The following is a 13380-nucleotide window of genomic DNA, read 5'->3' on the forward strand; positions in this document are numbered from 1 at the left end:
GCCCTGCACCCACATGGGAGACCAGGAGAAGCACCTGGCTCCTGGCTTTGGATCTGTGCAACGCGCTGGCTGCAGCTTGCCAGCCGCAGCAGCCATTTTGGGGGTGAACCAACGGAAGGAAGACCTTTCTCTCTGTCTCTCTCTCACTGTCTAACTCTGCCTGTCAAAAAAAATTTTTATTTTAATTTTAAATTGGTTTTTAACAGATATAATGTTCTTTGTATATACAATTCTAAGAACATAATGAAACTCCCCTCTTCTCTCCTTCCCTCTGTCCCTCCCACTATCCTTCCTTGTCCTTCTTTCTTTTTTTAAAGTTTTTGAGATAACATGCTTCAAGTTTGCATTAGCAAAAAGGCTTAACACTTCAATGAATAAGGAGTTTAGCAAATAAAAAGCAAAAAGAAACTATGAAGTGTAACATTGTATTTGAAAGAGTTATCAGAGAGAGACAGAAAGATCTTCCATCTGCTGGTTCACTCTGGTGGTCGCAATGGCTAGTGCTGGGCTAGGCTGAAGCCAAGAGCCAGGAGTCCCATGTGGGTGGCAGTGGCCCAAACACTTGGGCCATTTATACAGCCCATTGGCAGGGAGCTGGGTTGGAAGTTGAGAAGCTGGTACACAAACCCACCGCCCATATGGAATACGTGCAAGGCCAGCCACTCCCGTTTCTCCTTCTAAGATGGTGTCACTAGTGTGATGAAAAGGGTCTCATACAACAGTATGCTCTTGCTTGGTGGAGGGTTGTTATTGTCCCCTGGGGCATGACAATGCTGGTGCAATCACTGTTCATCCATCCGATAGGAGTAAACCATAGACTGTCTTCTCTAGGATTGGTCAGAGGTTTGTGATGAACCAGGCTTTATCTTGGCTCTAGATGGTGGGAAAAACTGACTTAGTTTTGGCCAATTCCTCTATTTGTTTCTTGACCTGGGAAGCCAGCACCACAACCACTGCCCATAAGATTAACATATCCCCAAGGGTTCCCAAGGCTAACCTGCAGGATCTCAGTTCTGCTTCCTTCCTAACCTGCTTCAAATGACAGTGGGCTCTTTTCAGGCCAATCCACACTGAGAGGGGGGCAAGAGGAAATACTGAATTTATTATTTTTTAAAGATGCATTTATTTAATTGAAAGGCAGAGTCACAGAGAGGCAGAGGCAGAGAGAGAGAAGCCTTCCATCCTCTGATTCACTCCCCAAATGTCCGCAACAGCCAGAGCTGGGCCGATCAAAAGCCAGCAGCCAGGAGCTTCTTCTGGGCCTCCCTCATAGGTGCAGGGGCTTAAGGACTTGGGTCTTCTTTTACTGTTTTCCCAGGCCACACAGAGTGCTGGATCAGAACTGGAGCAGACAGGACTTGAACCAGTGCCCATATGGGATGCCAGCACCGCAGGCAGTGGCTTACCAGCCCCAACACTGGGTTTAAATTGAGGCCCTGGGGCCTGTGTTATGTGCAGCGGGTTAAGCACTTTGGAGTGCTAGTTGGAGTCTGACTGCTCTGCTTCCAATCCAGCTCCCTGCTAATGTGCCTGGGAAAGCAGCAGATGATGCCCTAAGAACTTGGGCCCCTGTCACCCATGTGGGAGATCAGAATGGAGTTCCAGGATCCTGGCTTCAGCCTAGACCAATCCCAACTCTTTCCCTCCTTATTTCTCCCTCTTTCTCTGTAACTTTATCTTTCAAATAAAAGAAATATATGTTAAACTGAAATCCCCATCTCTGCCCCTGTACATGACCAACCTTATTTTAACTTAAGGAGAAACATCCATGTGGTACAGGGCACCTTGAAAGGTGGCTTCTTCCTGACTTGTGATGAACATAGGCCCTCTACCTGCCATCCTTCAGATGAGCTCTTCTCCCTTTGGGGGTTTCCAATTCTAAAGAGCTCAACCCTCCCCCAACACACACAAACCCGACCCACCCCCTCAAACCTCACCACTCTGATTCTACCTCTAGTTCCAGTTTCACAATGCTGTATCTTCAACCCACTTAGTAAAAATTCTAGAATTTGGTCAACCAGATACAGCCCTGTAATACATAAAATGAGTGATAAAGGGTTAGTATATCCTGTTTCCTCCAACCTGTTTTGCCATTTGTTCATTCTGGATGAAAAATATTATTTCTCAGACTCTCTAGGTGGCTGTAAAGGAAAGATTATTTTAAATAATTAATTTCAAGTATTTAATATTTCAGAATGATTATCTTCATTGGAACCTTTTTACTAAGACATAGAAAAGGTTATGGAATCTATAAGAGAACTAATTAATCATTTCCCTTTCTTTCACCTTGTAAACTTTTTAATGTAATTCTTCTATCTTATTTAACTCTGTGTCCTTTTGTAAAAATGCAAAATGAGATGAGAACTATACTATAGTCATATGATACTGTAATAGAAATATGCTATTAAAAATGAATCAATAAAAATAAAGGGGCCAGCATTGTTGCATAGTTGCACTGCTGCCTGCAGTGCTGGTAAAACATGTGGGCACTGGTTCAAGACCTGGCTGCTCCACTTCCGATCCTGATCCTTGCTCGTTTGCCTGGGAAAGCAACTGAAGATGACCCAAGTGCTTGGGCCTCTGTAACAAATGGGAGATCCAGAAGAAGCTCCTGATTCCTGGCTTTAGCCTGGTCCAGCCCTGGCTTTGTGGCCATTTGAGGAGTGAACTAGTGGATAGAAGACCTTTTCCCTCTCTGTCTCTGCCTCTCTCTATGTAACTCTTTCAAATAAATAAATCTTTCAAAAAGAAATACGATATTAATAAAGCACTTTAGCAGGTGTACCTAAAGTAACTGAATTCCTGCCACAAACCCACATCCAAGACCTGATTGAGTTTCCGACTCCTGGCTTTTGCCCTGTTTCAATTTTGACCATTGAGAGCAAGTAGGGAGTGAACCAGCATATGAGGGTTCTCTCTTCTGTTTCTGCCTTTGCCTCTATCTCTTTCTCTCTCTCTATCTCTAAAAATAAATAAGAAAAATGGCATGGCTTCAAGGTCATTTTTTAAAGACAGCATATCAGCTGAGGAATTCTCGTTGACATCATCTTCTGTACCTGCAGTCTGCCACAGAAATTCTCTCATGACAGCAAGATGCCCTTTGCTTTGCCACTCAATAATAAATAGTACTCTACTGCTGGATTCTTGTGTTGGATACGTTGTGTTTTCTCCCTTCATAATGTAATGGCTCCAATTTTTCCATGTGTCTTGTAACTCTTATCTTCCTAATTAACCATTGTCCTCTTGTATGATTTTATGTACCTCTCAGGTTGTCCTTTATAGTATGAGATGTATAAAGCACTAACAGGTATCTGTTCTTGTACAGTGGTCGGTGAGAACTATTGCTCAATTACATATAATTGAATTATACTTACCAATCATCTCCTCCCCCTTGGAGCAGGAGAGAGAACCAAGAATATTTTCTGATTGTTGTAGCCATTTGGCTTGTCACTTTCCATAGCGGGACAAGATATGGGAGCTGGACTGAGTAGCTCCTATCCTTAAAAAAACTGTTTTCTTTTTCAAGTGAGTACATTTATGGTATGCAAAACCCACAACCTATTCTTGTGCATGAGCACCAAACCATAAAATTTCCAAATACATACAGAAAAGGAACTTCTGTACCTAGACATAACCACAGGCAAAAGCTGTATTTACTAGCTAGAAATGCAGTTGTTTGGATGAGCTTTGTAACTAATTTTTTTCCGGAAGTATGTACTTCAGTAACTAGTATCAAATCTTCAATGGCACAAAGGTAGAATGAAAGTGACTGGAACCCCAGAGATCTGACACATAATCCCAGTTTTGTATATTTGCCTCCATTCTCGCTGTAGTCGAAATGATTTGCAAGTAGTAAACTAGTTTTATGGGTAATGTTCTTAATACAGGACCCTGATAATGAGTTGTTCTAGGCACCTTAGGTAATATGCTTAATATGGGACCTTGTTAATGAGTTGTTCTGGGTATCTCACATCAATACTCTGGTTTTACCTCAGATTGGACAAGTATACACATCCTCCCAGAGTTGCCATTTCTCTTATTATTTTCCATTAGTGTATTGAGTAGTTATTGTTCTTGAATTCATACATATTGTCTTATTTAGGTCTCCTTTAACATTTTTTTAAAATTTATATATTTGAGAAACTGGAACACACACATATGCACAGAGATTGATTGATTGATTTCCTGTCCCATCACTTCACAGATACCTAAAACAGCTCTGTATGGACCAGGCCAAAACTGGGAACCAGGAACTCAAATCTGGGTCTCTCTTGGGAAGCAAGAACCCAACTAGTCGGGCCATCACCTATTGCCTTCCAGGGTATGCATTAGCAGAAAACTAAAAATCAAAAGTAGACTTGAGACTCCAACATAAGAATTTAGATATGGGCTGCAGGTGCCCCAGGGGGTGTCTTAACCACTATGCTATACAGCCACCCTCATTTAAAATTTTTTTTTGACAGGCAGAGTCAGACAGAGAGACAGAGAAAAAGGTCTTCCTTCCGTTGGTTCACCCCATAAATGGCTGCTACAGCCGGCGCGCTGCACCAATCTGAAGCCAGGAGTCAGGTGCTTCCTCCTGGTCTCCCATGCGGGTGCAGGGCCCAAGCACTTGGGCTATCTTCCACTGCCTTCCTGGGCCACAGCAGAGAGCTGGACTGGAAGAGGAGCAACCAGGACAGAATCCAGCGCCCCAACCAGGACTAGAACCCAGGGTGCCGGTGCCACAGGCAGAGGATTAGCCTAGTGAGCCACAGCGCTGGCCCTCCTTTTAAATTTTTAAGATGTCCTATCATAAAAGAGATTGAGGGGGTCACAATATCTAGTAAACAAAGTCCTTGTAGTAAAATCACACATGCATTAATTGCAGTCTGCTATAGACATTATCCTGCTATTAGCTATTTGTCGTAAGTTCTTGAGAGCATATGGTGGAATGAATATGTATCTGTCCTTATCAGAAAAACTTCTAAATTTAATAGTTAGAAATTTAGAAGAATTTTCTTAATTCAAAATATACTTTTAAAATCAATGGATTTGGTCTAATTGGTGATGCCACAGCCCCTTGCCCCAGAGAGTGTTTCTGGACTCAATTTTTGCCAGATTATTTTTAAAAGTGAGAGTTGAATTATAAATGGAGTTGCTTTGTTAAGTACAGCAGAAAGTGAGGTTGTTGATTTGTAAAGTTTGAGATCACATCAGTATTCCAAACCGAACTTGACTGTTGCTGTCTCATTAAATAACACTGAGTAGACACTTAAAGATTTTTATGCATTTTAATTCAGTTAGTAACTTGATTTAAAACAACATTGATTTTTAAAATTCATTCTTGGTCATGTATATCATGCTAAATATCAAAATGAATTTGTAATTTTTTGAAGCTGTCTGAATAACAAGATGTCAAATTTTTGAGAGGCTTTCTTTCCCCCATGCTAATTTTTGTCAATTTGTTATTACTTTCATTTCATCTTCAGCTTTAGCTTTTTAGAATTGTTATCTTTTCAACATATACTACAATCATTAAACAATTAAATCTTTATCAGTGATAGCAGTAAAAGACTCCATGGATAATAAGGGAATTGGAACCCCCCCCCAAAACAACTTGTGGGCACATCTTCAAAGAAGGGTGTCGTGATAAATTATCCTATGTTCATGAATCATCCAAAAAAGATGGATAGGATGATGAGCATAAAGGGCAATTCTAGTGGAAGGAATGATAGTAATAGTCACCTTGTCCAAACAGACTAATACTTTGACAAGATGCTATTTGCTGTTGCTGCTAAAGTAGGTGCATAGTTAAGTGAGGAGCCACAGTTAACTCGCTGCTATCTTAGAGAATAGAGAGAAAATGTACCCTCAAGTTTCAGGACTCCCTCAGTGACCATATAAAAATTTTCGGAGAATACCTATTTAACCCAGAATTCATGATATTATAACTTTGTAGAATGTTCCTGAAAGTATGAGTGGGATAGGCAGGAAGTTTAAGGAAATATATTTAGAGTTTATTCTTAGCATTTTTTAACTCCAAAGTAACGAATACCTTCACTTTTAATGTTTCCTAAGTGCAGAATTTCAGAGTGGACTATCAAGTCTTTAGTGTGAAGATACGTCTATATTAAACCAGAAATCATTGGCCAATAGTAGTTCAACAAGAATATTTGGAAAATTACACATCTGTGAAAGTCAATCATGGAAATCAAAGAGGAAGGAACGTCAGAAGAAGGCCAGCACTTCCTTCCAGCACAGGCAAATGATACCGGGGACTTTCAGTTCACCAGTAAGTATCTGTGCCCCTCTCTGTAATTCTCTGAAGTTATAAATTGAATAGATGAAAATACCACATAAATACCTGTGTATTCACAGAAATTGGGTTCTAACCAATGACATCTATAAGATTACCTAAATATTTTTCCTTTGCACTACTTTTGTGTAGTGAGTATATGATTATATCTTATATATTTTATTGTGGGTGAGGGTAAATAGTAAAATATCAAAGAATCAAGGGTCTTAAATATATATTAAAATACTCATAAATATTTCCTAAACCTGTGCCCTGGAGATTAATAATCTTTGAAACATCTTCTGTTTTTTGATTTACATAATTTTATGTGGCATTATTTTGTTGGAACATAGAAATATTAAAACCAAAAGGCACTTAATTTGAAAGCAGTAGGAAGAAATTGTTAGACTGGAAGAATAGACTGTTGGTGTTATACCTGAGAGCACTAAGTCACATAAATAGAACAAGTTTGGAGTTTTGGCCAAGATTCACAGCTGAACATTAGAGTTGGTTTTCGTGCCACTCAAGTGATTAAAAATCATTGGAAAAATTGTATATTTTCTCTCATGTTTAAAATTCTAGGGCACAGATTTTATGGTATAGTGTGAATTGTTTCTTTTTCTTTTCATGAGATTCTTGTGACCCAATTATTTAACACTGGCAAACATATGCCTAAGCTTCTCATTTAATTTTCGTTACAAAAATAATCTTCAGAAAATGGTATTGGGTGGATGCATTTTTGAGAAATGTTTTTGTCAAAGCTTACAGCAGAATTAATTGTTAGTAACCTTTTAAAAAATTCAGACTATTTGAAGTTCACAAAGACCTACCTAATGATTGTCACTCTAACCACTCTTGAAAGTCTAAAATTGTTAACCACAGCATTGTTAAATGTCAGCAGCAGGAAAAAAATGGTTACCTTGTTTAAAAAAAAAGTTAATCTTTGAGAATAAAAAATGATTATTTTTATACAAATAATTGGCTTTACAATATGCAGGTGACCAAATGACAGTGAATTTAAGTGACATCTGATCAATGCACCAGGAAAAATAAAAAAGGAAAGGATTTTTATGATAGTCTTATGTTTATTGCCAAGTGGCTTACTTTTCCATACATTTCCTTTTACTTCTTTGGCCGCCCCTGAGTTTTAGCAAAGAACATCATTCATACACCCAGGCCTCATCTGCTCCTATAGAGGAAGCCCCTGTACCCAGCACTGTGTGTGATCTTCAGACCCCCATTTATCATATTATCAATCATCTTAACAGATTCATTGTGCCTTCTCACCATTTGCTGTTCCCATTTCCCCACCTTTGTTCTCAGACTCACTTTCTGTCCAATCTGAACTTAAGTCCTCTAGCCATATTGTTATCTTCCTAAACATCACTGACAAAAGGAAAGGAATCACATAACAGAATATTGATGTGAGAGAGCAATAAACAGGCAGAGGAGTCAGCACCATAATAATATCAACCATAGTGTATCTAATCCAGTTAGTTCAGAATTCACTAGAGCCAGTCAGAATGACGAGGAAGGAAAACCTATTGAAGAAAGTACTTGGTGAGGCAGTTCTTTTTCAAGTTTTAGTCTGTCTACCTGCGCTCAAAAGAAACCGTAAAATATGTTTTATATTTGTCACTGCTTACCAAAAAACATTTCTGTTTCTCCATGGTCATACAGCTGCATAGACCAATGACATCTTTAGCTATTTCTATCTAGTTCTGCTACAGATGTTATGCACTCACCTAAGAATTAATTAATTACAAGTCTGATTAAACTAGTTTCAGTGAAATATAGTAATAATATTGACAGTCTTGCTAATGAATCTTTTTAATCTACACCTGTAATCTATAGGCATTCCGAAGACTCCAAATGAGCCACAGTTGGAATTCATCCTTGGTAAGGAATTTCATCTTATTCATATCAATAAATGTAACAAGAATTTGTACAGCAGTTGGCAAGTTCTAAGTATATATCATTATATATTTACAGACTTTTGTGAAAACTATTCTATTTATGAATTGATACTATAAAGAAAGTTTTATTTTCCAAAATCCGTAAGAATTTGAACCCCTGTACAGATCCATTTGCTACCCAAGGTTGGATGGTTCAGTGGTGATAGTTTTTTTTTTTTTTTAAACAGGGGTGCCTCAAAAATTTTATGGGAAAATGAAATGAAAATTTAATCTTTAATGCAAAAGAATTTAGAAATCCAGGCATAGTTTTTTCATAATATACATCATTTTTTCCATGAACTTTTTGAAGACGCGTGTAGTTTGAGGGTTAGGAGAATTCTCTTTGTAGCTTTTTTTTTAAGTGGCAATTTTTTAAAGATTTATTTATTTATTTACTTGAGAGAGTTTCAGAGAGAGAGAGAGAGAGAAAGAGAAAGTTCTTTCATCCACTGGTTTGTTGCCCAAATAGCCCCAACGGCTGGAGCTGGGCCAATCTGACCCAGGAACTTCTTCCAGGTCATCTATGCAGGTTCAGGGGCACTTGGTCCATCATCTGCTGCTTTCCCAGGCCATAAGCAGAGAGCTTGATTGGAAAAGGAGCAGCTGGATCATGAACCAGCGCCCATATGGGATGCCAGAGCCATATGCAGAGACTTAGCCTACTACACCACAGTGCCCGCCCCTAAGTAGCTGTTCTTATAAATAGGTACTTCACAACCATTAACCAAATTATCCATAGTTTTTTGCTTACATCAACTTTAACAATGGAATAGCACTGAAACAAGGAGCAATGATCTTAGTAAATTGTGGATACAGAGTCTTCAAAAAGTTCCTGAAAAACATGTATTATGAATGAAAAAGCTATACATGGATTTCTTTTTTATTAATTTTATTTAAGGTATACAAGCTTCATGTGTTTCGTATATACAGATTTAGGAACTTAGTGATTCTTCCCACCTTACCCTCCCTCCCGCCAGCACTCCCACCCTTCTTCCTCCTCCTCCTCCTATCCTGATTATTTTTTACAAAGATCTATTTTCAGTTAACATTGTACTCATAAGATTAACCCTACACTAAAGAGTTCAACAAATAGTGTGGGAAAAAAAAAAAAAAAAGCTGTTCATCAACAGTGAAGACAATGGCTGTTCAAAATCATCACATCTCAAAGTGTCAATTTCACTTCTATAGAATATTTTTTAGGTACTCTATTAGTTACCATAGATCAAAGAGAATGTATGATATTTGTCTTTTTGGACTAGTATAATGGTTTCCAGTTGTATTCATTTTTTCTCAAAGGACAGGATTTCATTTTTTTTTTTTAAGATTTTATTTATTTGAGAGGTAGAGTTATAGACAGTGATAGGTAGAGACAGAGAGAAAGGTTTTCCGTCTGTTGGTTCACTCCCCAGATGGCTGCAATGGCCAGAGCTGTGCCTATCCGAAACCAGGAGCCAGGTGCTTCTTCCTGGTCTCCCACACGGGTTCAGGGGCCCAAGGACTTGGGCCATCTTCTACTGCTTTCCTAGGCCACAGTAGAGAACTGGATTGGAAGAGGAGCAGCCAGGACTAGAACCAGCGCCCATATGGGATTCCGGCGCCACAGGCAGAGGATTAACCTACTAGTGCCAGCCCCTATCTATCTATCTATCTATCTATCTATTCATTGTGGTGACAGCATTTTGCATATCACTGAGGTCTTCTGACTGTAGATCACATGCCCTACACTCATTTCTAACACAGTGACTGCATTTTGTTGCTAATCAAGACTTCTAGAAATCTAATTTTTTACTCCTTGGGCTGTAAACTAGCTACATGTAGAATTTCTCCTTGTGTTCCTTTATGTCATTACAAGATTCTTACCCCAGTTTATTATTCAAAAATACTCCTTATTCTCCCATACTGATTTTCTAGAGAGACCCTTGGCTTTTGGAATCTTAACATTAAATCCCAGCTTTGACTTAGTTAAGCCACTCTAAAGATCTATCATATGTCAAAATTAGTAATTTTGTTAAGGGATGAATTCAAAATATGCACTTTGAGACTGATCTGCTACTTTACCGGTGAGCAGAAGTCACTTTGTATTTGAATCAAATGTATGACAACAGAAAAATGCCACTAGGAAAATGACTGCACAAGGATATTTAATTTAATATGACTCATATCAATTTTTAGAGAAGTTTTGCCTCTCATGGTTCTGGAAAACTTTTAAAAAGTACTCTTTTAAATTAAATTTTACAGATCAACACATACATGTACATATTCAATTTCATGTGCAGAGACCAGATGCATTTCACTATCCACATCTGTATATATTTATAAACAGTTTTTCAAGTTTTTGGAGGCAAATTAAAATATGTACATATGCTGTTGTAGTGGTTTTTACCGCTTTGAAGTCCCAATTGTTATTTTTATTTTAAGATTTATTTATTTGAAAGGCAGAGTTATAGGAGGACGGGGAAGACAGAGAGAGATTCCATCCACTGGTTCACTACCTAGATGGCTGCAAAGCCAGGAGCCAGAAGCCAACTCTGGGTCTCCCACGTGGATACAGGGGCATAAGCTCCTGGGCCATCTTCGGCTGCTTTCCCATGTACATCATCAGGGAGCTGGATCAGAAGTGGAGCAGCTGGCGCCGGCATCCCATATGGGCACCGGGTTCTAGTCCCAGCTGCTCCGCTTCCAGTTCAGCTCTCTGCTGTGGCCCAGGAGGGCAGTGGAGGATGGCCCAAGTGCTTGGGCCCCTGCACCCACAGGGGAGACCAGGAGGAGGCACCTGGCTCCTGGCTTCGGATCGGCGTAGCTCTGGCCATAACGGCCATTTGGGGGGGTGAACCAACGGAAGGAAGACCTTTCTCTCTGTCTCTCTCACTGTCTAACTCTATCTGTCAAAAATTAAAAAAAAAAAAAAAAAAGTGCAGCAGCTGGGACTAGAACCTGTACCCATGTGTGATGCTAGTGCCTCAGGCAATGGCTTAACCCATTATGCCAAAATGCTTACTCCAAAGTCCCAATTATTAAAGGAACATACATTTTCATTCATTGTTTTTCAGTATATTTATTTTCTCAAATACTCTGGTTTGAAGTATAACTTGAGATATTAATGTATATGATTAGTGTTTTGAGTTTGTAGTTAATATTATACCTAAAAGGTACTGTAAATTAAGGATTCTAGAACCTGCTAAATCCCCCAGGTATTGAGAAATACACAGAAATGAAATTCTCAGGTAACACCAAGAAAGCCGTGCGAATTTTGCTAGAGAATTTTCAGATGGTGCCAGATACAGAAAGAACTTGTTTTCAGAGAGAGAAATGAGGGGTCAAAGGAAGCCCAGGCACCTGCTGCCCCCCTGAGCAATGCTCCTGCTTCTTCTTCCTTCACCTACCCATCGTTCCTTTCTAAAGGAAACTTAATTTTTAATTTTTGACAAGATTACTGAAAAAGTTGTTCAAGTGATGGGTGGTGCCTTTCAAAGCCCAAATAAAGCCTTCTTGTTTGTGTGATAGAAATAGGGGCAGCCTGAAGGAGGAGACAGGACAACCTGGGCAGAGGCTGTGAGTCAGACGCAGGGGCTGACACTCAGGAGCCAGTGTGCATGGGCCAAGTACCTGTCTTCTGTTTCAGTTATAATAATCTGTCTATTTGTTGTTGAAAGCCTAGTCAAGTTCATTAGCAATTCTGTCATCACTTGTATATCTGGTTTTGAATCCTAAAATTAAGAGGTCACCAGCTGCAAGTATTTATTCATCATAATGTTATTCCAGTTAAGAAAAAATTCAAAAAAATTTTTTTGACAGGCAGAGTGGATAGTGAGAGAGAGAGAGAGAGAGAGAGAGAGAAAGAGAGAGAAAGGTCTTCCTTTTTTTGTCGTTGGTTCACCCTCTAATGGCCGCCACGGCTGGAGCGCTGTGGCCTGCGCACCGCGCTGATCCGAAGGCAGGAGCCAGGTGCTTCTCCTGGTCTCCCATGGGGTGCAGGGCCCAAGCACTTGGGCCATCCTCCACTGCCTTCCCAGGCCACAGCAGAGAGCTGGCCTGGAAGAGGGGCAACCGGGACTAGAACCCGATGTGCCGGCGCCGCTAGGTGGAGGATTAGCCTAGTGAGCCGCGGCACCGGCCTAATTTTTTTCTATATTGATTTAAAACCTATACCAGGATTCTTAATCATGGATGATTTTATTTTTTCAAATGGCAAGAGAGCAAAAGTTTATAAAAATAAATTTATTTAGAGTCTTCAGGGAATTTTATTTCTTTGTAATGTATTTGAAAGGGGGGAGGGAGAGATAAAGAGAGAGACAGAGAGAGTTCACAGCAGTAAGTTGATTCCCCAAATGCCTACAACATGCAGGACTGGGTCAGGTGGAAGCCTTGAACTGGGAACTCCATCTGTCTCCCACAGGGATGGCAGGGTATCCCAATGGCCTGGACCATCTCCTCCTGCTCTCCGTGTGCGTTAGTAGAAGGCTGGAGTCAGAGAGCACTCCAAGGTGTATGCAGGCATCCTAACTGCTAGGCAAAGGTCTGTCTACCTCCACTCCCACCCTCCTTGGAACTGTGGTCATGCTCCAAGACGCATTCTCTAAACCATGGTATTCATTAGCACTTTAAGATCCTTCACTATGCCATTTCTTGAAATTTTTTAAGAAAATAATCTCTGAAGAACATCATAGCTAATCTCTTACAGATTTTACTACACTAGGGGATTTCAAACAGTTCACAGAAAAATCAAAAGATATTGTGCATTTCCACAAACTTTTTGAAGTTCCCTTGTATATTTATTACTTTTGTCTTTGAATTTTCTTAATCCCACTAACGGTTTTGCTTTTAAAGTATAAATAATTGTGTTCACTTCATATTGAATAATGGGGGAATAATAGCTTAAATATTTTTTAATCATCGTTTAAGTGTACATATATTTATGTCATCAACAGCTAAAAATGACAAATTCTAGAAAAAATAAGGTAGAGGATGTTTTTCCACTTAATTATCCAGCTATATTTCAATATTTGCTTCTCGGTACCAAAGTATTCAAGTAAGTTGAGAATTTTAATGGTGTTGCCTTTTAAACGGGGAAGCAACCATGCTAATCCTTTTGCTAGGTGTCATATTGCTTTGAATACATTATTTTCCATGGTGAGTTTGTTTTGCCTT

General features: G+C 39.4%; 1 protein-coding gene across 36 annotated transcripts in view; it reads left to right on the forward strand.

The window, feature by feature from the left end:
- Window positions 1–13380, forward strand: part of INPP4B (inositol polyphosphate-4-phosphatase type II B) — a 906112-nt gene that overhangs the window by 466625 nt on the left and 426107 nt on the right. For 12 of the 36 annotated variants that reach the window (XM_070047526.1, XM_070047525.1, XM_070047521.1 and 9 more), the window contains 2 exons: window positions 6061–6274; window positions 8132–8176. In XM_070047526.1, coding sequence (XP_069903627.1) covers window positions 6187–6274; window positions 8132–8176 — 133 coding nt within the window. In that variant the 5' untranslated portion in view covers window positions 6061–6186. Of the gene's footprint in view, window positions 1–4204; window positions 4322–6060; window positions 6275–8131; window positions 8177–13380 lie in introns of all 36 variants that reach the window. The other 24 variants (XM_070047495.1, XM_070047517.1, XM_070047494.1 and 21 more) reach the window with 3 other exon arrangements.

The sequence above is a fragment of the Oryctolagus cuniculus genome, chromosome 8 (assembly GCF_964237555.1).
Source record: "Oryctolagus cuniculus chromosome 8, mOryCun1.1, whole genome shotgun sequence".
Lineage (NCBI taxonomy): Eukaryota > Metazoa > Chordata > Mammalia > Lagomorpha > Leporidae > Oryctolagus > Oryctolagus cuniculus.